At 36.3% G+C, this 27,815-nt stretch overlaps 1 protein-coding gene and 1 pseudogene across 4 annotated transcripts in view; one reads left to right on the top strand and one right to left on the bottom strand.

The window, feature by feature from the left end:
• Positions 1–27,815, bottom strand: part of SBF2 (SET binding factor 2) — a 490,796-nt gene that overhangs the window by 200,387 nt on the left and 262,594 nt on the right. For all 4 annotated transcript variants that reach the window (XM_060605981.3, XM_078433202.2, XM_060605979.3 and 1 more), the window contains exons 7-13: positions 14,672–14,804; positions 13,297–13,405; positions 11,050–11,163; positions 8,143–8,220; positions 6,909–7,022; positions 6,321–6,449; positions 2,895–2,993 (exon numbers count right to left, since the gene is read on the bottom strand). In XM_060605981.3, the coding sequence (XP_060461964.2) occupies positions 2,895–2,993; positions 6,321–6,449; positions 6,909–7,022; positions 8,143–8,220; positions 11,050–11,163; positions 13,297–13,405; positions 14,672–14,804 (776 nt within the window). The remainder of the gene's footprint in view (positions 1–2,894; positions 2,994–6,320; positions 6,450–6,908; positions 7,023–8,142; positions 8,221–11,049; positions 11,164–13,296; positions 13,406–14,671; positions 14,805–27,815) is intronic.
• On the top strand, positions 48–1,144 carry LOC144613084 (mitochondrial calcium uniporter regulator 1 pseudogene; annotated as a pseudogene).

The following is a 27,815-nucleotide window of genomic DNA, read 5'->3' as shown; positions in this document are numbered from 1 at the left end:
CCTTTTTGCACCAAAGACGTTTCAAGAATTCTTTCTTGGCCCTTGGCTCTGCACCCCACCACCCAAACCACATCAGCCGTTGTCTGTGTTTTCCATTTACCTTTAATAATGTATAAAAATTAGCTGCTTGTGCCCACCCTGCACTGGTCCCTCGCAGACTGGGAGTGCTCCAGGATGGGGAGTACTGGTGCTGGGGCCTTACCCCCAGGGCGGCAGTGGGCAGGAGCCTGCAGCTGGAGCACTGGGAAAGATTTGGAGCACAAAAGGACAGATTTCCTCTCTTGCGGGAATAAGACGCTCTACTGGACACCCATGCCTCAGTGTGTTTACTCAAAAAAAAAAAAAAAAAAAAAAAAAAAAAAAAAAAAGATGGTTTCATCACCCAGCAAGCAGAAATCACCATCTCTGCATTGGTCAAGAACATGGATGCCAACATGGATATTGTCTACAAGGATATGGTCACCTAGATGCAGCAGATCACTGTTCAGCAAAATAATGTCCCAGACTTCTAATGTGAAAAAAGATATGATTATTTTGGAGAACAGTGAGTTTTCAGCCCTCAGAGCAGAATATGAGAAAATAAACCTTGAACTACATTGGTTAAAACAACCAAGTAACGGATGAAGTGATCAAAGTCTGAACAGATAACCAAATTAGGCTTCGTTCCAGAAAAGAGCAGAGTGAAAGAAATGTGTTCGTTGAAATGAAAGGAAGCTGCTGGAAATGAGGACAGAGATGGTGACACTGCATGCCCAGCAAGATAGAGCTGTCACCAAGACAGGCAGGAAGATAGACACTGAGGTCACCAGCCTCAAAACCATGCTGGACATCGCAGAAGCTTGGTAACATTAAATATTTAGCAGGGTCTGGATTTACCTAATAGTAGCTCTGGGATTTTATTGCCTGTGGATATAATAAAGTGTCTATTTTAAGAGAAAAAAAAGAATGTATAATTATTACTTATTTTATTGCAGTTTTCAGTCTTGTGTCAGCTTAGTACAAGCTATGTATCATAAAATTTAAGTTCTAGGATGGCAAGAAGGGAAATTACTTTGTTTTTGCATCAAAGTGACTTGGCACACTCCCTTACATATACACTGTGTACTCAGTCATGTAATAGAGACAAACCTGTGTCAGAACCCCAGCTCTGGTCACTTACAGGCTACAAAATTCTGCAGTTCTGGAATAGTCTTGTAAAGATCTAAGAAATAAACATTCAATTATTCAAGGGATCAGTTCCAAAATCTCAAACACTGATTTCCATTTGATGTTTTGCTATTTTTTGAAATCCATCAATAAATCACTCCTAGTAGCCAAGAAAAAAGACTTTCTACCTTTGGTTTCCCACATATCAACAACTGCCCTATTTATCTCACAGGGTCATTTCCAAGATCAAATGAGAAAGTATGTTAAAGTGCTTTAAAATGACAAAGTATAAAGTCAGTCATTGAAAATATTACTATTTTTCAAGTTGGAGATAAGCCAGTCTAATGGAGGGAAAGAAAATAGGCTTAGGGATTGGATAATTGAAAGTTTCCGAATTTAAAATCTGGATTCAATCACTTAATAGCCATATGATCCTGAGCCAATGATCCTCACTAAAATGGGGATAATGACACCTATCTTAATATTGTTGTTATGAAGATTAGAGATGATGTATGTAAAGTGCTTAATCCCATGTCTGGTACATTGTGTTAAGCATTCAATATTTATTATTATTACAGTCAATCAATAGAAATTTCTCATGTGGTTATGCTCTATAGTAGTTCTACACAGCCATCATAAATGGTGAACACCAGCACAGAACACACATTTTTCTTCTGACAGAATTCTTTTTTTTTTTTTAATTTTAGCATACTAACCAAGAAATAGATTTAGTATACTGGACACAGTTATATGTGGAGTTTAGGGTATTAGTCAAAGGGATAAATTTTAAAATAACTTCAGAAACAAAATTAATAAATAATTGAATAACATGAAACAAAGAAACACAATTTAGCATTCTTGTTTTTATCCAATTGGGTCTCAGATTTCAAATGGGTGTGACAAAGCACTGACTAATGACCCACTGTCCAAAAACACCCATCTATTCAAGTAATTAAGTTAAACAATACTAGGATACCGATCACAAATCCTTCTTCACTGTATTTCCTGAAAAATATTATCTTCCCTCAACTCTCCCCTGGAAGACCATACTTCCCGTTTACTTTCCTTTTCTTAGTAAAAGGATTCAACTCTGCAAGGCTTCACAGGTAGGAAGAATGACTAGCAATCATTAGCCAAAATCCATTTTTCTGCATGCATGTAATGACACTGTCATCTTAGGATCTCTTTTGTTTTGGTATCCAGGCGATTACTTCACACTTTATCACATCCCACTCTTTAGAATTTATTGCATTTCTTCTATACACAGGGAATATTTCCACCCTTGAGTTTCTGTGCTCACTTGACAATTTGGTTTCTTCCTTTCAGCTTTTCACTCCCTGTCTGCTCAAAACAATACTACTCAATTTTCCTGATCCAGATGACAATCACTGGACCACACTAAGCAGAGCACATTGGTCAATTCTAGTTCTGGTCTCCAATGAGTTTAATCTTCATGTCTTAAAAATGCACAATATGCTCTTAAGAAGACAGGGACCTAAATGAAAATCCAATGAGGGCACATAACAAATTGGGAAACTGTGACTAAGGTGTTTTCATAATATAGTTGATTAACAGGGAAATCACTTTGAAAAATGAGGTCTGTTTTGATGCACATATCTTATAACTTATAATCCTAAAGGTTTTAAGTCAGAGCAAAAAGATTATTACTAGAAAGATGTAGTTTCTTTAAACAAAATAATTACATACTTTTAAAATTAATGACTGTCTAAATAAATATACTTACTTACATTTTTGAACAGTTGCTCGGCAAGTTCTCTGACATGCTTTATTATCTTCACTGGGTTATTTTCTTCAACCTTAATTCGCTCTACTTCAAAAGCTACCAACTTGGAAAAAGAATCAAATGGCAAAACATCAACTCCAAAAATGCTAAATTAGAAAACAGTATGATAATTTCATACAATTTGCAAACCAAAAAGCATCTAAAACATACGCTACTATTAAAACAAAATATTTTACATTTTACAGCATTTCACCTCTATTCTAAAGTTACAGAGTTGATTGAGTCCTTGGATGGTCTGGTGGTCTCTCCCTGATTATGCAGGGCCTTATTTCTTCTTGGGGAAGAAACTGAGAGAGACCCACTCATTCTCCAGGCCTCATTCATAAAATGCTCTCAGAGAATTTCAGACAGTCAGGAAGTCTCCAACATTTCCCTAGCTTACAAAACATGAACCAAATGTTCAAGTCAGGTCACTCAGACTTTAGTTCTAGCTCGGCTGACAGTGATTTGGAACAAGTCACTAAAACTCCCTGAGCTTCAGTCTCTTCATCTCTAAAATCAGATGAAAAAACAAAATGATCTGTGGACTCCTTCTAGTTCTTACAATATATAACTCTAATCCACTTCCCCATGAAACTAATTTACTGGGAGAACTGTGTTTAAAAAAATTTTTTTTTAATGTTTATTTTATTTTTGAGACAGAGGGAGACACAGCATGGATGGGGGAGGGTCAGAGAGAAAGGGAGACACAGAATCTGAAGCAGGCTCCAGGCTCTAAGCTGTCAGCACAGAGCCCAACGCAGGCCTCGAACTCACAGACCATGAGATCATGACCTGAGCCGAAGTCAGAAGCTCAACCGACTGAGCCACCCAGGTGCCCCAAGAGAACTGTGTGAATATATCTACTTGCGAGTGGAGAAAAGAGTACAAAAAGGAAAAAAATGGGAAGAATGATAAATAGATGAATGATTTTTTTAAAAAGGGTATAAGATTTTTCCTTCTAGAAACTAACAGATTCACTGGAACAGACAACATATAAAACTCTGTTCTAGGCCGGGATTCAGAAAGATTGTCAAACAAAGGCAAACATTCCTTTCCTTCTAACAGGCCTATTTGATTGGAGTGTGGGGACCAGACAACACACAATGCAGGCCGTCTCTCAAAGACTCATTAAGTCTTGGGTATGGTAGGCTACCCTGGGTTCAATGAAAACAAGGATCCCTTTCCTAGGAGCAAATGCTATTTTCCTTTAAAAGCACATTCAAGCAAATGAAATGGCCCAAGAAGGGTGGAAGGAGGGGGATGCTTGGGTGGCTCAGTCAGTTGAGTGTCCGACTCTTGATTTCTGCTCTGGTCATGATCCCAGGATTGTGGGCTCAAGTCCCACGTTGGGCTTCATGCTAGAGTCTCTCTCTCTCATTCTCTCTCTCTCTCTCTTTTTCTCTCTCCCCCTGCCTCTTTCCCCTGCTTACACAGCTCTCTCTAAAAACAAACAAACAAACAAACAAATAAACAAACAACAACAAAACAGGGGTAAGGAGAAATTACTTAGATCTGGTATCTCATTCCTTCTAGGCCTTTGACTGAAATATACATAAGAACAACTGGTTTTCAAGTAACAACATCAATTAGACACTAAAAATTGTAACTGTAGGCAGAACACAGAACTGGATGACCACTCAGGGGAGATTCAGTAGGAATCAGTCCTTGCCTTACCATTATTTCCAATGTATATAAAGGTGTATAATAAAAGGTAAGTTGCCATATAAAGTTAGAGACCTAAAATAAAGCTTAATGCAGACTAAGTGGCTCTCAAAGTCACTTATTCTAGGAAAGTTTGGAGGAGGTGGTGAGATAAGAGCAGAGTATGAGAAATGGGAGGTCATGATTAGATTGAAAAGTAGAGGGAGGATACTCTAGGCAAGGGAAGGATTTACAAAAACAGTGAGAGGCTGTGGCAAGCAAGTTTTCTGCAAGTAATCAATCTGACTTACTAGCTGTGATAATGCTGCCAGAAGGAGTTACTAAGAGAATTAGATAGAAAAAAAAAAAGGGAATATATAAACTGATGTAACTATTCAAAATGCTTCAGAGATTAATAAAATATGGGGACTAGAAAGGATCTTAGAGAGCATCTAATTTAACTCCATAAAACATTATGTATAGATTACTTAATTCAGGATCTAACAGCTGATATACATTAGTATTAGATAGTCAATGATCCATCATATTAAATGTTGGTATTAGGGAATCAGTGATTAGTAACTGATTAGAAAGAATTGCTCACCACAGGGCAATCTCTCCTAAGTCTTCATATGCTTTGTGTTATTAACTGAAGTATTTGGTGAAGGTCTCCATACTCAGAACTATAACATGTGCCTCTTCTTTCATTCTTATCTGTGATTACTTAACTATCTTTACAGAAAATAAAAGATCGCTCTCTGAACTGAGAATCTTTAACAACTTGAGTCCTATCTTCTCTATACACAATAAAATGACCTGTGGCAAAATATAATCACTATTACTATTCTCCACTATCTTGGGTGCCAGGAGTGTTTTCCTTTTATAGACTTCAAGGAACCTCTAGATTTATTGGTTCCAATACAGTGTTCTTTTAGAAAATGAAATGGGAATAATATTCACTGTTCTATCCACCAGAATGAGCTGCTATAAATGTAGCTAAATGATAAATGGAAAATGTACTAAAATAAATCAAACTAACACAAAATGGCATCCTTATTTTGAGTCACATTTGTCTTAGTTTTCCCTTTATAAGGCCAATTCCTTGAAGACAGAGACAAAATCTGTCTTCCATACATTTAAGATCTCCTACAGGAGACAGACAAATGTTGATTATTGATTAATAAGAATGCCATTAAGCCAAGCTATAGTTCTATGACACTAATAGACTAAATGTAACTGTAGTTTGAAATCACATATCTATGTATTAAACTTAGACTTTTATCTCTATGAAACTGATAAAGGAATCACTGTATTATTGCCTTTAAAAATAAGTTTTTGGGGTGCCGGGGTGGCTCAGTCATTTAAGCATCTGACTCTTGATCCAGGCTCAAGCCATCTGCCCTTCCCCCGCTTGTGTTTTTAATTTCTCTCTCAAAATAAACACACAAACTTATAAAATAAGAGTTCTATTTATATAACCACTGTTACTTTTTCAAAAATACTTTAATGAGCTATTTACATTCAGGTGTTCAAGATGTTTATGTACTTCTGTAACATCCTATATTTTTCTAATTCTCCAGTCCACATTATAAACACCAAGATTTAATAAGCATAATAATAAATAACATTTGGATTATTTGGTATTTAATTTATAATATATTTAGGATTTTGATTAAAACACTTGTCCACTTTTAACTACTGGTCCAATTTTGTCTGTAAATATGCATTCATTTGATAAGAACTATACCTCATCAAAGAGATCACAGGATCTATAGGGTGGACCTCTTTCTGAAACAAAACCTGCAAATGCCATTCCATTGAGCACTTTAGTGAGGAAATCATTCTCAACCAAACCACGCTGCCCCAAGAAAGCTGTCTGTAAAGAAAGAAAAATTGAAATGACTATCTTATCACTTAGTAATAGATGAATTGTCAAAACAAAAATAGAAAGATCAACACCTGAATAAGTATCTTTATGTATAAATGTGTTATAAGATACATTCTCTCAAAAAGGGCTTTTGATACTAGAAATACTACATGTATTGGAAAAAATAAAAATGGGTCTGTCTATAAAGCAGGAGGAGAAACAAAAAATTAACACTCAATTTTAAAAGAAAAACCAATTTAAAATTAACAAACTCTAAAGACACACATGTCAGTTCCATAGCGTTATTAAAAATTACCATAAAATCACACAAAGCAGAGATTGAAGAATGACCTTTGTTTAACAAACTAAGGTCAAAATACAAGGCTAGAAAAAGACAACCAAGTTGTTTCATTAAATGAGAGGCTACATTTCAGACAGATACAGCATTTTGGTACTGTATCATCTTACCTTGTGAAAATGTATTACCGGTTCTGCATGAATTCTTATAAGTTGTAGGCATGATCTATATCCTTGGAAAAGTTGTGCAAATAATCTAAGAAAAACTGCACGTACTTCTTTATCCTGAAAATATAAGAAGAAACAAGTTAGGTAACTGAACTTTCTTTAAAAAAATGCAATATCACAAAGACAAAAAGTTGAAAAGAATCTGAGAGGTTATTTAATAAGTCTGTCTGTGCTTCCTACACATAAGTCTTATTTGTGGCAGCCCTGAGTGGTGGGCACCTAGCCCATTCAATTGTTGAACAGAGTAGGCTATTAAATAGTTCTTTTTACAAGTGAACCAAACAAAGCTTGCCTCCTAGTGTATCCAATTTTCCTCTTGGAAAAAAGTCACAAAGTCTAACCCTTTCACCATGTTAGAGAAGGACATATTTCCCAAGTCATTTGATTTTTACATCCATCAAAAGAATTACAGTCACAAATATAAAAGAAAATAATCTCAAAAGACTATATTTTAAAAGCTTATGAAATTCTTCCAAAGTCTATCCAATTTATAAAAATCTATTCCTATATTAATAAGGTATGACTTAAAAATATGTTTTGATAATTCAGGTTTTAATAAAATCATAGTTTTAGAACTATAATGAAACTTACAGATTTATTTGGTCAACCCTTTATTTAATGGATGAGGAAATGCTAAAGAATGCTTAAGTAACTTATCAAAGGTGTCCAGTTCTATAAGGCTTCTTCTTGGCCATAAAGCTCAACTCTAAGAAATGCAATGGGCAAAATTTAAAAGGAGACTGTATTATATACTAACTTTTTCATGGCTTCTAATCGAAACTATTTTCATCCACTCACTCTTCAAACTTGATTCTCTCATTGTCAACAATATGTGTATCCATTTTTTATAAGCTTCCCCCTTTTATCTTTGCCTGACCCTTTGGATTTGATAGTTGGCATAGTTTTCCAAGTCATAACCTATGTTCTGATTTTTTATCCCACACTTACTCTTGCCTCCTCAGGGCAACAGTCTCAACTCTACTCCTTCCAGGTCAATGTGCCACCCTGTGGCTCCTCAGAGAGCAAGTCACAAGATCAGTCAGTGACAGTTCTAATTCAGTACACTTTTTACAAGGCTGTCCATCTGACTCTCACTATATTCAGCTTCTTTAACAGCCATACAAATAAAAGTACAGCTCTGTTTAAAAGGATCAAATTTAAATATTAAATTTCTTACCAGCATTTTTGAATGGGATAAAGCTGTTCGTGGAGGGGGAAAAGCATGATCTGCTACTTCCAAATCTGGGTGTAGAATCTAAAGCAAAGAAATTTGATTATATACAAAATCTTAATACCAGTAAAAGCTATTAATTAACCTACTTGGAGCATTAAGATGAAAAAGTATCAGTACATGAATTACAATATATTTCCCTCTATGAAACACAATGCAATTAGCTGAGGCAGCTCTGCATGTACTATTGTGGAAAGATCTCTAAGATAAAATATTTGATGAAGAAACATATTCTAAAAAAACACACACAAGTAGGATCTCATTTATTTGAAAAGAAAACAAACCTTAAACTGTATATACACACACACTGATTAAATATACAAAATGAAAATGTAAAGTTCTGAAAGAATATATACTAAACTATAAAATATTAGTTACCTCTGGGAAGGGAACAGACTAGGGCAGAGTGATTTGTCTATATAGTTGAAAATGTTAAGCAAGCATCTGTTTTTAGGTTTATTAATGTACTTAAAATTAATTAATTAACTGAAATACTGAGGGGAAAGTGAATAGCTGATGAACCTCACAGCTGAGAGGGGGTAAAAATATAATGCAATGTGCAAGTACTACAAATATATGTAGAAAAATATACGAAACATAAAGTACAATTAATTCAACCTAGAGAAAGCTAAAAAAAAAGGGTAATATTTGAGTTAGGCTTCAAAGAAAAACAGGTTGGGGGAGCAGGTAGGTAAGAAAGATCTATGAAGGACTTAACACAGAGAAAAAGATGAAATTGCATTAGTAGGCAGCAAATTTTTGTCTTTACAGAATCATTTCCAAATACTCAGGTTTTGGTAGTATACTTATAATTGATGGCAAGACCCATAAAAATACTTAAAAATGACGCTGAAATATTGACAATATTTATAACCAATAACCCAATCATTACTGCAGTATAATAATACAGTATAATTCATGTCTAGAAAATCATCCATGGTCATTACTCAGTTCAACTGTGTTGCCCTTTGATCACAGTTATTTACTAACCAAATGAAGCTCATATTCTTGTGTGTCAAAGCTCCCACTCAGTTAATCAAATGTGATTTTTTTGGTTCTAGCTTGACAGTACACTGTGTTCTCATGTCTTATCTATGGTACTACAGTGTACCACCCAATCCACCACTGTGCTTGACAACCACAAAAACAGGTATACACAGCTTTATCAAAAACAAGTTTTACTCACTGATCAAATTTGGTGGCACAGGTGTTGCAGGTTAAGGTATATCAGTGTGCAGCAGAATTTCTATCAGGAGCCATTGACTTAAGAACTAAAATGTTAATATTTGTTCATTTTGGTACTTCATCCCTGAATAACTATTAATATTATTATTAAGTAATCATATATAAGATTTAGAAACTTAATTATGATTTCTAGAAACATTAAACTTCTTTTCAATCACTCAAATACTACCTTCTCATCATCTGCTCTATCCATATACATATACCACCAATGTACTTAGTACTTTTCTTTCAATTGTCTTTAAATCAACTCACCTATTGAAATCTAGTATTTTATTGGATGATATCATCTATGAAAACATAGGTTTTATATGCTATTTTTAATACACATTATCATAAATACATAACTATTAAAATAACAAAGGTTGCCACATATGATCCCAAATCATATCCATCCTTGACTTTGGTAAACAGTCATTTAGGCATCCTGTGCATACAACATTCTCCTGCAGAGACAGACCAGGAAACAGGCCTAGAGACGGAATGTGATTTGCTCAATAGTATCAAGTGGTAAGATGCAGACTGGACTCTAAGTCTCCAGAGTCTTGCACTAGTACTCTTATTACTCTATCACATCTTGTATTCTAGATTACACTAGGAAATGTCAGTCTTCTCTAAATGTTCACATCTCACACATACCACTTAACAATATAAGGAGTAATACAAATTTGAAAATATTCTAAGAATAAAATACTTCCTGGTAATCCTAGACTTCTGAGTTCCTATTTAAGGGAAATTTTATTTTAAACAGCTCAGATTGGAATATTATTCAAGAATATGAAGGCCTTAGTTCTAGTAATGGCTTGAAAGTAATGAAGAATTTCTAAGTTACAATTTTCTGATGATGAGTAAATTGGCACCTAAAATTTTGTTGGTAAAATAAAATGCCATGCTTTTAAAAATCAACTAAGGGGTGCCTGGCTAGTTTAGTCCGTAGAGCACACGACTCTTGAGCTCAGGATCATTGGTTCAGGCCCCCTGTGCAGCATGGAGTTTACTTTAAAAAAGTTGAAAACAAAATCAACTAAAGTAAAATAATTACAAAAACATAAATGTGTCGGTGAGAAACACCAAAGCTACAAGACTTATTAAAACTTGATTCCAAAGAATGCTGGATATTTAATCTATCAAAAAGTTACATTTTTCTGTAGTAACTTGAAAATATTGGCAGGACAATATCACATTGTTTTGCAAGTAGCACATCTATCAAAGGAATGGGATGTCAATAAGGAGGCTGAAGGAAAAAGAAGAAGTGCTATCTTCCAATTAGGGGCATTAGGGAAATCAGGGATTCTGAGGCAGAGTCTGGTCTTATTTTCACAGGTGTGTTGGTGTGTTTCCAATACCTAACACAGTATTCAGTATATACTAACTACTAAATAAATATGCCGAGTGAAACAGTGAATGTAAAACAAATAAATAGTCAGGATTTAAAGTATATTCTTCAAAAAATATCCAGTAAAGAATTCTATTCTAAATATTCTGAGGATATATTCATGTTTTAAGAACACACAACTCTTTTTAAAGTAATTACACTGCTAATGATATCTAATTCCAATGATCTGAGTTTACATTTACATCAAAAGAAAATTACTGTTAAAAATGTCATACCAAAGAAAGAGCTGCTTGAGTCTGATGTAGAAGTGGTTCCGGGAGGGAAGAGAGATGAATACATTCAGGAATTTTAATAGTGCCTCCATCCAAATCTGCTATGATTACATCTAGCTAAAGGAGATAAAAATTAGTCAATAATTAATAAAATGTATTTGTTGTTAAGGAAATTAATTTGGCCTTCATTAATTCAAAATAAGAAGAACCAGGTGTAGAAGAGACTCTTCGTTGTCCATAGGAACAGAATGTTGGGTTCATGACTTCCCAGCTACCATGTATTTCTTAGCTTCCTTTGAAATTAGGTGTGGCATGTGACTAAGTTTCTGATGATGGAATGTGAGAAGTGATGTGTACACTTCAGGCATTCAAAAGAGGGGGTGTAAGGCTCTCCTATGCTCTTCTTTTCCTTCCTATGGCTGAAACTATGAACTGGTTAACAACCCAACCTTGAATATTCAGATTATGACAATGCTGAGGGGATTTTTGGTGTACAAACAAGAGGGAAAGAAGCTTAGAATGTGAATGAGTTCATGGAATAAGCTGGTCTGGCATAATGGAATACCACTAGGGACTGCTGCATAAGTGTTAAGTAAAATTCCATTTTGTTTTAACCACTGTATTTTGGATGCTTTGGTATAGTAGTTTAGCCATATCCTAAATAATACAGTACTCATTACAAGAGTTAACAAACAAAACAATTGGTATACACCAAAATGGTACCATTTGGGTGCTTCAGAAAGAAACTGATTTTTACATTTTACAACAGTCTATTTTAAAATAACTTACATAAAAATGTAATAGAGAAACCAGCCAATACTGTTGAAGTTCTTATGCTGACAAGAGGCTTAAAATTCATCCTAATTTATACATTAAAAGTTAATAAATTTATTTTTGGAAATACTTGGCTTGTCCTACCTCCAGAAACTGTTTATATTTAGTGGGAAAAAATGACCTTCAACCAGATCAGTATGCTTCTAGTTAGTACTAAGTAGGTTTTACTGATTATGTTTATTGATTTACACATATTTTCATATGCTGATATCACAGCAAAATAGGAACTAGATACCAACATATAAAGAAAGGAAAAGTAATTAATATATGAATGAGGGTCCCGTTTATAATTACAGTGTTGACTAGTACTTTGTCAGTTTTAATGACACCTATACTTTGACTACAATTGTAACTATATGTAAGTACCAACAGAGTTTGCATCTTTGTTGGCATTTAAAACTAAAACAAAAGTAGGATTACAAAATCTTAAGAAGCTATGGATCATAGATATCATATAGCCCAACCTTTCAGTAAAGATATTTTTCTTAAACTCCCTGAAGTGTCATGGAATTTGTTCTTTGCACTCCACTTACTGTGCTTGAGCATACATTCCTCACGTAAGGCACCCCATTTTTCATCATTGGTCAGCTCTCATAGTTGAAAACTTTTATACTAAGGAGAAATTTCTTTTTATATCCACTATACCCATTGATTCTACTTCAGCCTTTTAGAGCTACAAAAAGTGAACCTTCCTACAACAGCCATTTAAATATTTATATTTAGCTATCAAACAGAACCAGGATATTACCTGAGAAAATTTAAGGGTCTCATAGGATATGGTTTCTATACTCTGACAATCCTGGATGTTCCTCTCTGAAGCACATTATTTTCTTATAATCCCTCTTAAATAAGTTCAGTACAGAGAAGTAAACACAATATTCCAGCACTGGCTTAAATATACAGTATTCCTTTTCTTCTTTGCTATTTCTTTTCATATGGCATTAAGAATAGAATAATTTGGTGGAGCTCATACACAACTTGTATTCCACTAAAAGCCTTCACTCTTTTGCAAATACTTTTTGCTTTTTAGCTACTAGCCATTCAGCATTAACCCAGACCTCATTTCAAAATATGAATATATTAAAGCACTCATGACAAAGTATAAGTAAAATACTAATTAATGGATTATTTTATCTCCCTTTCTCATATATAGGATGAAGAATACAGAAGATAAAATTAGTATGCCAAAAAAGGGGCATTTTAAATATGAATAAATTCATTTTGTAGATCTTCCATACTTGCTATGAAAAAAAACTAATATTTATATTTTTCAGTGATGCTTTTTCTTCCAGCCAATCTTTTCTATTGGGAATGTAAGAGATCTGAAAATAGTAATCAGGTGAAATGTTATAGGATTCAAATAAATATGATAAGCTTTTAGTCTCATTAACTGGCAATTTAAAGATGAATACTTACAAGTTCATGGATATCAGTTTTAAAGATAGAATGTACTCCAATAATGAAAGGTGTTGGGGAACTTAGAACTTCTAGTAGCTGAGCCGGGAGAATGGGAATATAAGGATAACTGGAAATAATAAAAGAATATGTGAGATATATTTGTTTTTCTGTAATATGAACGTATTTTCTTTTATCTTTATGCAGTATGAGTTTTAGATTACCTACATTATCATTAATATTCTCATGGTTATTAACATTAAATTTTTAAAAAGAAAGATTTAAAAAAATTTTCATGTAAAAGAGATGATCAGGTATAACAAGATATAAAGTAAACAGAACCCAGGACAGCTTCCTTATCCCTTATCCCTCTGAGGTAAGCAGTCTTTTTAGGTTTATTCATCTTGCTTGAAAACATTTTTCCTTACATAAAAATCTGACATCAGGAGGTAACAGTGACTCCCTTATGGGCTCTCCCCCTCAATAATGATGATGATTTGTCTAAACAAAACAATCATTCAAATTCCATTTTTTGTATTTGATGTTTGAATTCAATCAGAATGGCAAAGTGCAAAAATTAAGGCATAGAATGCTCTCTTATCTAGAGGTTAAGAAAGGCACATAATAAAAAAAAAAAAGAAAGAAAGAAAATTTTTTAAAATAAAATATGGAGGCAGTCTAAATTTTTTTCTAGTTTGTATGACTTAAGATCCTAAGTGTTATGAGTATCAAATTGATAAAGAGTATATTAGAATAAAATATTTTATTCATAACACTATCAAGCATCACTGTTTAGATTGTTTTGGTTTTTACTTTTTACTATGGAAAGTTTTAACATGTCCCCCAGAAAATAAAGAGGAAAAAAGGACAATGAAACCCCATGTATCCAATCCAGATTTGACAATTACCAATGCATGGTTACATGTATGTTTCTACCCATTTTCATTCTCTCCCCTACTGTATTATTTGAAGCAACTCCCAGACATCATATCATTTATACATAAATACTTTAGTAGATATCTAAAAAAAGGTAAGGTATCTTTTTAAATATACATAATACCATTATAACTCCTAAAAATTAATAAGTCTTTAATATCAAATAACCAGAACTAACTTAAGACTTTTATCACCAATTGTATTTAGAGAGAATTAAATGTTGCTGACAATACTATGCAAGTTATTTTTTCCACTAAATTAATCAACACTCAGTAATGAACAACTTGGAAATTTTCCAAATTCTAGGTTAGATTTCCATCAGAATCATGTGTACAGTGTAACTTTGTAAAATATGCCCTTGTGGTTCAAAACTATTGATTGTGCTATGACATTTCAACTAATCATCAATAAGTAATGCAGAATTCAGGAATAAATTAAAGTACCAAGTAGAAAACCTCACCTATATTTAAGAGGAAACATTAAAGATTCCAGGGCTCTGCAAGCATCACTAAGTCTCTGGAAACTTGCAGAATGGAAGAGAACCTTATTTTCTGTGAGAACTGCACAGAAGAGGCTGAGGACATTTTGAATTCCTGAAAACACAAGAGCAAATGCTTACCAAATGCATTTAATTTTATATGTGATGCCAACAAACAGACTAAGAATGACATGGAATGAAAAAGCCAATATTTTTTAAAGCTCTAAAGAAAACTATTTGGTTAAACTATAAACTCCATACAATCTATGGGTATTTGTTTTCCCAAACTTTCATTTTGTCTTTATTCTTCAAATCAGTGTAACACTCAGTGAACATATCAGTTGTTTGGAAATACACTATTACCTTCTTTTCAACTTCATCTCCAAGGACTGTACTTAAATCCCTGTTTTAGATTCTGGCAATGTTAAATAACTTTTTTCCCCTTTAAAGTCAATTTGTCTGATGTTAATATAACCACACCAGCTTTGTTGTTGAAATTTTCCTGGTATGTCTTTTTCCATCTCTTCATTTCAACCTTTCTCTACTTCTTGTAAATATAGTTGGCATTAAAAAAAAATCCATTCTGACAACTTGTGTCTTTTAAAGAGATCATTTAATTGACTTATATTTATTGCAATTATTTCTATATATACATATAATATCTTATTCAATACTTTTTATTTGTTCTACCTTTTTTACCATTTCTAAATGATTAATAGAAATGGACCTTCTTTTATCCCCTTATAAGTCCCCAGAATTTATAAGCCCTATTTTTTCTAGTGACAATGCTAGAAAATACAGCCTCAAACATACCAAATTGAAGTTAAAAAACTACATCATTTCTTATTTTCTTTTTTATTAACAAATCATCCTTTTTTTTTTTTTTTTAATTTTTTTTTTTTCAACGTTTTTTTTTTTTTATTTTTTTTATTTATTTTTGGGACAGAGAGAGACAGAGCATGAACGGGGGAGGGGCAGAGAGAGAGGGAGACACAGAATCGGAAACAGGCTCCAGGCTCCGAGCCATCAGCCCAGAGCCCGACGCGGGGCTCGAACTCACAGACCGCGAGATCGTGACCTGGCTGAAGTCGGACGCTTAACCGACTGCGCCACCCAGGCGCCCCAACAAATCATCCTTAAATTATCAGTTGAACCTTAATTACATGGACCCACTAAATCAAGAGTTACCATTAGTTTTCTAAGGTAAAATACTTCCTCTATCTCCCTTTACTACAGCTTGTCCCTTCACATGAGGCATGCATATATCTTCTTAGCCCATTATTAACTGCCCATTATCCTCTTTTATCACTCCCAGCTTATCCCATATGATACACCTGAACTTATAGTTCCATTTTTAATTATATCTCATTTTGACTAATGTAAAAGTTTCATAACTAGTTTCTCTAATCCAGTCCTTATTCATTTCAGATCTATTCTCCAGCATGATGGACATAAAATACAAATCTGATTATGTCACTTTCATGCCTCAATCTCTTTGGTATCTTCCCATCCTTTTGGGTAGTGATTTTCAAGTATACTCTGTTCCACAGAAGCAATTTATTAAGAGAAGCTTTGCTTCAGTTTTATATATTAATCTCTGTGAACCTCAGTTGGTAAAATGAGGATAATTTCAAAACCTATCTTATAGGGTTGCTATGAAGAAGAAATGAGATAATACATAGAGTTCTCAGCATGGCACCATGGTAAATAATATATATAGATATATTAGCTGAAATTATGATTATTGTTGCAATTATTATTGTAATTATTATAGTTGTTACCATTAATTTCCTTTGAAGTTAGGATTCTGATGCTAAAACTGTTTGAAGACACCTGACGTACCGACTAGGTCTGAGCTCCATGCCAAATTGTCTTTATGGTCTTACTTCCAGATTTCCAACCCAGCTGCTGCCTCCCACCCTTGTGTGATCAATATTAAACTAACCTAGCTCTCAGAACACTTCTTTCAGTTTGATATCTCTGCTTCTTATATTCATGTTCTTTTTTTTATGTTTATTTATTCTTGAAAGAAAGAGAGAGAGAGAGAGTACACAGGGGAGGGGCATAGAGAAAGGGAGATAGAGGATCTGAAGCAGGCTCTGTGAGGGCTCAAGCTCACAAACCATGAGATCATAACCTGAGCTGACGTTGGACGCTTAACCCACTGAGCCACCCAGGCGCCCCTGTTCACGCTCTTTTTGCCCCTTCATTAAAATGCGAGTCCCTCAAAGATAATACTGGGCCTTATACATTGCTATACCCCTCCTGCCAAGAACTGACTATATAGCAGGCACTCAAAAATGTTTCACTGAACTGACAAGCTCTCTGAATGGTGACAGGAGTCACTATAAAAAGATGTTAAAACTTTCATTAGAAGATATCAGAGAATATCTTTATAAATTCAGATAGGGAAAGTGTAAAATACACGTCATAAATTAAACGATTGATAAATTCAATAATTTTAAATTGAAAATTTCTGTCAAAAAATAACAAAAAATGAGGACAAGTCTCAGACGGAGAAAAATTACATAGGAAGTATATAAATGTGAAAAAATGTTGCCAAAAAATATGTTGCCCTTGCTGGAGGAAACAAATCCAAAAATACAGCTAAGACCAATTTCAAAGAACTTACTGCCTAATTTTTCTTCTAGGAATTTTATGGTTTCTAGTTTTACGTTTAAGTCTTTAAACTATTTGAGCTTTATCTTTGTATGTGGTATAAGGAAGTGGTTCAGTTTCATTTTTTTGGCATGCAGTTGTCCAGTTTTACCAATATAATTTATTGAAAAGACTGTCTTTTCCCCATTGTATATTCTTGCCTCCTTTTTTGTAGATTAACTGACCATATAAGCATGGGTTTATTTCTGGACTCGAGTCTATTACATTGATCTACATGTTTCTGTGTCAATACCATACTATTTTGATTGCTATAGCTTTGTAGTATAGTTTGAAATCAGAAAGTGTGATACCTCCAGTTTTGTTCTTTCTCAATACTGCTTTGCCCCCAATAATGTTCTTTAGAACTGTTTTCTCTACACTCATAATTTGATCTGGAATCAGATATTCCAATTAGTTGTTGCGTTTCTTTAGTCTCATTCAATATGGAACATTATCACAATATTAACAAGTTTGTTTTTTTTTTTTTTTACTGAGGTAGAATTCACACCATAAAATAACCATTTTATTTTTTTAAAATTTTTTTTTTTTTCAACGTTTTTTATTTATTTTTGGGACAGAGAGAGACAGAGCATGAACGGGGGAGGGGCAGAGAGAGAGGGAGACACAGAATCAGAAACAGGCTCCAGGCTCCGAGCCATCAGCCCAGAGCCTGACGCGGGGCTCGAACTCACGGACCGCGAGATCGTGACCTGGCTGAAGTCGGACGCTTAACCGACTGCGCCACCCAGGCGCCCCTAAAATAACCATTTTAAAGAGAACAATTTATTGATTTGCTTATGTTGAAACATTACTGCATTCCAGGAATAAGTCCCCTTTGACCACAGTATATGATCCTCTTAACATGTTGTTAAATTTGATTTACTAATATTTGTTGAGCATTTTTGCCTCTATATTCATTGAGATTTGGCTTGTAGTTTCCTTCCTTCCTTCCTTCATTTCTCTTTTTCTCTTTACTTCCTTCCCTCTGTCTTTCTTTGCTTCCTTCTTTCCTTCCTTCTTTCTCTTTTCCTTTCTCTCCTCCTCTCCCTTTTTCTTTCTTTCTTCCTCTTTCTTTCTCTTTCCTTCTCTCTTTCCTTTTCTTCCTCTCTCCCTCCCTCCCTTCCTTCTTTCCTTCCTTCCTTCCTTCCATGTCTACATCTGGCTTTGATATCAGGGTGATTGTGGCCTCATAAAATGGGCTTGGAAATGTTTCCTCTGCTTCTACTTTTTTTGGAAGAATTTGAAATGAATACATGGTATTTATTTTTCTTTAAATGTTTGGTAGAATTCAGTAGTGAAGCCAGGTGGTCCTGAAGTTTTCTTTCTGGGATGTTTTTGATTACAGCTTCACTCTTCTTACTAGTAATTATTTGTTCAGATTTTCTATTTCTTTATGATTCAGTCTTGGTAGGTTGTATGTTTCTAGGAATTTATGTGTTCTTCCAGGTTATCTAACTGTTGGCATGTAATTATTCATAGTACTCTCTTATGGTCCTTAGCATTTCTGTGGTATCAACTGTAATGTCTTTTCTTTCATACCTGATTTTATTTGCAGCTTCTCTCTTTTTTTCTTAGTCTTGTTAAAGATTTGTCATTTTGTTTTTCTTTTCAAAAAAAATCAAACAAACCAGATCTTAGTATCATTGGCCTTTTTTATTGCCTTTTTAACTCTATTTCATTTAATTCTGCTCTGATCTTTGTTATTTCTTTCTAACTTTAGGCTTAGTTTGCTCTTTTTCTAGTTCTTTGGAATGTAAAGTTAGCCTGCATATATTTGAGATATTTCCTTTTTCTTAATGTAGGTATTTATTGCTATAAACTTACATCTTAGATATGTTTTTGCTGCATCCCATAAATTTTAGTATGTTGTATTTCCACTTTCATTTGTCTTATGATGTTTTTGATTTCCTTTTTGACTTCTTCATTGACCCATTGGTTGTTAAGGAGCACATTGTTTAATCTCTACATATCTTTGAATTTTCAAATTTTCTTATTAATTTCTAAGTTTTATACCATTATGGTTGGTTGGAAAGTATCCTTTACATGATTTTGATCTTCTTAAATTTATTAAGACTTGTTTTGTGACCAAACACATGATCTATCCTGGAGAATGATCCATGTGCACTTGAGAAGAATGTGTGTTCTGTTGTTGGATGAAAGGTTCTGTATACACCTATGAGGTCCATCTGGTCTAACGTGTCATCTCGGTCTTATTTTTCTTAATTGATTTTGTTTGCTTATAAACCCATTGTTGAATGTGGAGTACTGAAGTCCTTTACTATTATTGTTTTGTTGTCTATTTTTCCCTTCAAATCTGCTAACATTTGCTTTATATATTCAGACACTCCAATGTTGCATACATAAACATAATTGTTATATCCACTTGATGAGTTGACCACTTTGTCATTATACAATGACCTCTTTATCTCTTATTACAGTTTTTGGCTTAAAGTCTATTATGTCTAATATATCAGTATAGCTACCCATGCTTTACTTTTATTTCTATTTGCATGGAATATATTTTTAGATACTTTCATCTTCAGTCAATGTGTGTCCTAAATGCTGAAGTGAGTCTTTTTGTTTTGGGCTCTGGTAAAGACAGCAGCGGGCACCTGAAAATGTGCTAATTAGAAGCTGAACCTTCAGACAGGTACCGGTAAAGTACCTGGGAGAAACAGTGGGAGATGGGCATTTTGCCAGCTCCCTCTGCAATGAGTTCTGGAGGGATAGTCGCTGTGAGTGCCCAGAACTCCATTAAAAACTGCCTGTGTGTTTACTATAGTCCTGTGAGACTCATGAACAAAAGCTCTGCTGACTTACAGAGTTAGGAATTTGGAAGACCCATCCCTTGGGCAGGAGCCTTAAAAGTTGGGGTACGAGATGTGTGATCCAAACTCCTCACTCTTCAAGTTGTAGTTGGGAGTTGAGATTTCTCTCTCCGATATATAGCATTCTGCAAGGAGTGCTGTTTATGGCAAAAATGTATCTTAATCTTTCCCACCCATTTCAATGTGTGTATTTGTCAAGGGCCCAATGTATAGGAGTTACTCAACCGGTTTCTGGATTTCTCTCAGAGAGACTTGCTCTGTGTGTAGCTGTGCATTTGATGTATCTGTGAAAGGAATGAATTTAGGAGCCTCCTCTGTTGCCTTCTTGGTCCAGAGTCTCCAGCTAGGCCTTCTATGACTTATTTTCAGGATTTCTCTGTTAAATTTCTGGCAGGTGTGCCACTAGTCCCAAATAGGATTGTAACTTAGACAAGCAGAATTAGAGGGGTTTTTTTGCCTTTCATTTCCTACTGGGTTCAATACTACTGTTACTGACAATGATGTGGATTTAAGCTTTCCGTCCTATTTGGCAGCAAAGCTGCTGGTTATATGGCCAGCTCTGCCCTGGAAGAAACTATCATTCTTACTGACAGAGCTGAAATGTGAGGGAGATGGTAGCAACTTCAGCTAAGAATGCTGCAGATTTTTACTGTTCTTACCCAAAATACAAGCATGAATAACTGCTTCTAAATTTGTTTGCTTCTAGTCAAGTTTTAGAGCTCTGAAATAGTTGTATTCAACAATTATTGTCTAGTTTCATACTGGTTCTTTGGGGAAGAGATTTGCTCATCTCTTTATACTGCTATAAGCAGACATGTGGTCCTTGGTGATGTCAGTTTTGCTTACCTAAATTTTTACTTAATGTTGTCCAATTTTTCTAATGGATATTTCACATTTTTCCTTGCAACTAACAAGCAATCTGTGGTCTGACACTTTAGGCCATGCAAGTATCTTGCTCCTCACCAAAATTTCTGCCTGGATTTATTTTTTATTATTTTTTAAAATGTTTATTTAGTTTTTAGATTGAGAGACACAGCAGGGGAGGGGCAGAAAGGGAGGGAGACAGAGGATCTGAAGTGGGCTCTGTGCTGACAGCAGAGAAGCCAATGCAGGGCTGAAACTCATGAACTGGGAGATCACGACCTGAGCCGAAAAGGGACACTTATCCAACTGAGCCACCCAGATGCCCCAAATTTCTGCCTAGATTTCACATCTACTGATAATTACTGCAAAAATCAGACTTTGCTATGATGATTATAAAATGATTTTCCAAATCCAGCACTTCTTCCACATCCACCAGTTAGCACTCAACATTCTGCAATTAGTAGACTCCTCATTTATCCCTCCCTAACACGCTTATTTGTGTATCCCCTATCAGTATGAACTCATGAATTCCTATTTTTAATCCCAATATTCTATAAAGTCATTACTAACTTAACTATTTTTTGTGCTAAACAAGTCCTAGATTTAGACAGTGGGCATGACTTTAACCTAGTTCTTGTGCCCTGTGACATGAACCCACGTTTTTTTTTCCTAGTTTTTTCTTACTTTCTGGCTTAACAAAACAATCCAGGCTCATATTAGAAATACCTTGTCCCTGCCCTAAGGTCAGCAATTTCTCTAAGAAGTCCTGGCACTGTTTTGTGAGGTATGGTATTAAAGACCAAGATCCTGAATTAGTTCCTTCATATTTGCTATTAATTGTGTTATATATTTGGGTGCCCCCATGCTGGATGCATTAATATTTACAATTGTTATATCTTCTTGTTGGATTGTCCCCTTTATGATTATATAATACCCTTCTTTGTCTTTTATGAAAAGTCTTTGTTTTAAAGTATTTTGTTTGCTATAAGTATTGCTACTTTGGCTTTTTTTTTCTTGACATCCATTTGTGTGATAAATGATTCTACACCCCCTCACTTTCAATCTGCAAGTGTCTTTAGGTCTACAAAGAGTCGCTTGTAGGTAGCATATAGATAAATCTTATTGTTTTACCCATTCTGTCACCCTATGTCTTTTGGCTGGAGCATTTAATCCATTTACATTCAAAGCAATACACACACACACACACACACACACACACACACACAGCCTTTTTTAAATTATTATTTTACTGGGATTCCGGAAGATGGCGGCGTAGGAGGACGCGGGGCTCACAGCGCGTCCTGCCGATCACTTAGATTCCACCTACACCTGCCTAAAGAACCCAGAAAACCGCCAGAGGATTAGCAGAAGGGAGTCTCCGGAGTCAAGCGCAGACTAGAGGCCCACGGAAGAGGGTAGGAAGGGCAGTGAGGCGGTGCGCGCTCCACGGACTGGCGGGAGGGAGCCGGGGCGGAGGGGCGGCTCGCCGGCCAAGCAGAGCCCCCGAGTCTGGCTGGCAAAAGCGGAGGGGCCGGACAGACTGTGTTCCGACAGCAAGCGCGACTTAGCGTCTGGGAGGTCATAAGTTAACAGCTCTGCTCGGAAAGCGGGAAGGCTGGAGGACAAAGGGAGGGAGAGCTGCTGAGCCCCCGGACGGCAGAGCTCAGCTTGGCAGGGAACAAAGGCGCCAGCGCCATCTCCCCCGCCCATCCCCCAGCCAAAATCCCAAAGGGAACCAGTTCCTGCCAGGGAACTTGCTCGCTCCGCGCAAACACCCAACTCTGTGCTTCTGCGGAGCCAAACCTCCGGCAGCGGATCTGACTCCCTCCCGCTGCCACAGGGCTCCTCCTGAAGTGGATCACCTAAGGAGAAGCGAGCTAAGCCTGCCCCTCCACCCCCCGTGCACCTTGCCTACCCACCCCAGCTAATACGCCAGATCCCCAGCAACACAAGCCTGGCAGTGTGCAAGTAGCCCAGACGGGACACGCCACCCCACAGTGAATCCCGCCCCTAGGAGAGGGGAAGCGAAGGCACACACCAGTCTGACGGTGGCCCCAGCAGTGGGCTGGGGGCAGACATCGGGTCGGACTGCGGCCCCGCCCACTAACTCCAGTTATACACCACAGCACAGGGGAAGTGCACTGCAGGTCCTCACCACGCAAGGGACTCTCCAAAATGACCAAACGGAAGAATTCCCCTCAGAAGAATCTCCAGGAAATAACAACAGCTAATGAACTGATCAAAAAGGATTTAAATAATATAACAGAAAGTGAATTTAGAATAATAGTCATAAAATTAATCGCTGGGCTTGAAAACAGTATACAGGACAGCAGAGAATCTCTTGCCACAAAGATCGAGGGACTAAGGAACAGTCACGAGGAGTTGAAAAACGCTTTAAACGAAATGCAAAACAAAATGGAATCCACGATGGCTCGGCTTGAAGAGGCAGAGGAGAGAATAGGTGAACTAGAAGATAAAGTTATGGAGAAAGAGGAAGCTGAAAGAAAGAGAGATAAAAAAATCCAGGAGTATGAGGGGAAAATTAGAGAACTAAGTGATACACTAAAAAAAAATAATATACACATAATTGGTATCCCAGAGGAGGAAGAGAGAGGGAAAGGTGCTGAAGGGGTACTTGAACAAATTATAGCTGAGAACTTCCCTGAACTGGGGAAGGAAAAAGGCATTGAAATCCAAGAGGCACAGAGAACTCCCTTCAGACGTAACTTGAATCGATCTTCTGCACGACATATCATAGTGAAACTGGCAAAATACAAGGATAAAGAGAAAATTCTGAAAGCAGCAAGGGATAAACGTGCCCTCACATATAAAGGGAGACCTATAAGACTCGTGACTGATCTCTCCTTTGAAACTTGGCAGGCCAGAAAGGCTTGGCACGATATCTACAGTGTGCTAAACAGAAAAAATATGCAGCCGAGAATCCTTTATCCAGCAAGTCTGTCATTTAGAATAGAAGGAGAGATAAAGGTCTTCCCAAACAAACAAAAACTGAAGGAATTTGTCACCACGAAACCAGCCCTACAAGAGATCCTAAGGGGGATCCTCTGAGACAAAGTACCAGAGACATCACTACAAGCATAAAACATACAGACATCACAATGACCCTAAACCCATATCTTTCTATAATAACACTGAATGTAAATGGATTAAATGCGCCAACTAAAAGACATAGGGTATCAGAATGGATAAAGAAACAAGACCCATCTATTTGCTGTCTACAAGAGACTCATTTTAAATCTGAGGACACCTTTAGATTGAGAGTGAGGGGATGGAGAACTATTTATCATGCTCCTGGAAGCCAAAAGAAAGCTGGAGTAGCCATACTTATATCAGACAAACTAGACTTTAAATTAAAGGCTGTAACAAGAGATGAAGAAGGGCATTATATAATAATCACAGGGTCTATCCACCAGGAAGAGCTAACTATTATAAATGTCTATGCGCCAAATACCCGAGCCCCCAGATATATAAAACAATTACTCATAAACATAAGCAACCTTATTGATAAGAATGTGGTCATTGCAGGGGACTTTAACACCCCACTTACAGAAATGGATAGATCATCTAGACACACAGTCAATAAAGAAACAAGGGCCCTGAATGATACATTGGATCAGATGGACTTGACAGATATATTTAGAACTCTGCATCCCAAAGCAACAGAATATACTTTCTTCTCGAGTGCACATGGAACATTCTCCAAGATAGATCATATACTGGGTCACAAAACAGCCCTTCATAAGTTTACAAGAATTGAAATTATACCATGCATACTTTCAGACCACAATGCTATGAAGCTTGAAATCAACCACAGGAAAAAGTCTGGAAAACCTCCAAAAGCATGGAGGTTAAAGAACACCCTACTAACGAATGAGTGGGTCAACCAGGCAATTAGAGAAGAAATTAAAACATATATGGAAACAAACGAAAATGAAAATACAACAATCCAAACGCTCTGGGATGCAGCGAAGGCAGTCCTGAGAGGAAAATACATTGCAATCCAGGCCTATCTCAAGAAACAAGAAAAATCCCAAATACAAAATCTAACAGCACACCTAAAGGAAATAGAAGCAGAACAGCAAAGGCAGCCTAAACCCAGCAGAAGAAGAGAAATCATAAAGATCAGAGCAGAAATAAACAATATAGAATCTAAAAAAACTGTAGAGCAGATCAACGAAACCAAGAGTTGGTTTTTTGAAAAAATAAACAAAATTGACAAACCTCTAGCCAGGCTTCTCAAAAAGAAAAGGGAGATGACCCAAATAGATAAAATCATGAATGAAAATGGAATGATTACAACCAATCCCTCAGAGATACAAACAATTATCAGGGAATACTATGAAAAATTATATGCCAGCAAATTGGACAACCTGGAAGAAATGGACAAATTTCTAAACACCCACACTCTTCCAAAACTCAATCAGGAGGAAATAGAAAGCTTGAACAGACCCATAACCAGCGAAGAAATTGAATCGGTTATCAAAAATCTCCCAACAAATAAGAGTCCAGGACCAGATGGCTTCCCAGGGGAGTTCTACCAGACATTTAAAGCAGAGATAATACCTATCTTTCTCAAGCTATTCCAAGAAATAGAAAGGGAAGGAAAACTTCCAGACTCATTCTATGAAGCCAGTATTACTTTGATTCCTAAACCAGACAGAGACCCAGTAAAAAAAGAGAACTACAGGCCAATATCCCTGATGAATATGGATGCAAAAATTCTTAATAAGATACTAGCAAATCGAATTCAACAGCATATAAAAAGAATTATTCACCATGATCAAGTGGGATTCATTCCTGGGATGCAGGGCTGGTTCAACATTCGCAAATCGATCAACGTGATACATCACATTAACAAAAAAAAAGAGAAGAACCATATGATCCTGTCAATCGATGCAGAAAAGGCCTTTGACAAAATCCAGCACCCTTTCTTAATAAAAACCCTTGAGAAAGTCGGGATAGAAGGAACATACTTAAAGATCATAAAGGCCATTTATGAAAAGCCCACAGCTAACATCATCCTCAACGGGGAAAAACTGAGAGCTTTTTCCCTGAGATCAGGAACACGACAGGGATGCCCACTGTCACCGCTGTTGTTTAACATAGTGCTGGAAGTTCTAGCATCAGCAATCAGACAACAAAAGGAAATCAAAGGCATCACAATTGGCAAAGATGAAGTCAAGCTTTCGCTTTTTGCAGATGACATGATATTATACATGGAAAATCCGATAGACTCCACCAAAAGTCTGCTAGAACTGATACATGAATTCAGCAAAGTTGCAGGATACAAAATCAACGTGCAGAAATCAGTTGCATTCTTATACACTAACAATGAAGCAACAGAAAGACAAATGAAGAAACTGATCCCATTCACAATTGCACCAAGAAGCATAAAATACCTAGGAATAAATCTAACCAAAGATGTAAAAGATCTGTATGCTGAAAACTATAGAAAGCTTATGCAGGTAATTGAAGAAGATATAAAGAAATGGAAAGACATTCCCTGCTCATGGATTGGAAGAATAAATATTGTCAAAATGTCAATACTACCCAAAGCTATCTACACATTCAATGCAATCCCAATCAAAATGGCACCAGCATTCTTCTCGAAACTAGAACAAGCAATCCTAAAATTCATATGGAACCACAAAAGGCCCCGAATAGCCCAAGTAATTTTGAAGAAGAAGACCAAAGCAGGAGGCATCACAATCCCAGACTTTAGCCTCTACTACAAAGCTGTCATCATCAAGACAGCATGGTATTGGCATAAAAACAGACACATAGACCAATGGAATAGAATAGAAACCCCAGAACTAGACCCACAAACGTATGGCCAACTCATCTTTGACAAAGCAGGAAAGAACATCCAATGGAAAAAAGACAGTCTCTTTAACAAATGGTGCTGGGAGAACTGGACAGCAACATGCAGAAGGTTGAAACTAGGCCACTTTCTCACACCATTCACAAAAATAAACTCAAAATGGATAAAGGACCTGAATGTGAGACAGGAAACCATCAAAACCTTAGAGGAGAAAGCAGGAAAAGACCTCTCTGACCTCAGCCGTAGCAATCTCTTACTCGGCACATCCCCAAAGGCAAGGGAATTAAAAGCAAAAGTGAATTACTGGGACCTTATGAAGATAAAAAGCTTCTGCACAGCAAAGGAAACAACCAACAAAACTAAAAGGCAACCAACGGAATGGGAAAAGATATTTGCAAATGACACATCGGACAAAGGGCTAGTATCCAAAATCTATAAAGAGCTCATCAAACTCCACACCCGAAAAACAAATAACCCAGTGAAGAAATGGGCAGAAAACATGAATAGACACTTCTCTAAAGAAGACATCCGGATGGCCAACAGGCACATGAAAAGATGTTCAACGTCGCTCCTTATCAGGGAAATACAAATCAAAACCACACTCAGATACCACCTCACGCCAGTCAGAGTGGCCAAAATGAAGAAATCAGGAGACTATAGATGCTGGAGAGGATGTGGAGAAACAGGAACCCTCTTGCACTGTTGGTGGGAATGCAAATTGGTGCAGCCGCTCTGGAAAGCAGTGTGGAGGTTCCTCAGAAAATTAAAAATAGACCTACCCTATGACCCAGCAATAGCACTGCTAGGAATTTATCCAAGGGATACAGGAGTACTGATGCATAGGGGCACCTGTACCCCAATGTTTATAGCGGCACTCTCAACAATAGCCAAATTATGGAAAGAGCCTAAATGTCCATCAACTGATGAATGGATA

Source organism: Panthera onca, chromosome D1 (genome assembly GCF_046562875.1).
Source record: "Panthera onca isolate mPanOnc1 chromosome D1, mPanOnc1 haplotype 2, whole genome shotgun sequence".
NCBI lineage: Eukaryota > Metazoa > Chordata > Mammalia > Carnivora > Felidae > Panthera > Panthera onca.
This window is presented reverse-complemented; position numbering and strand designations above follow the sequence as displayed.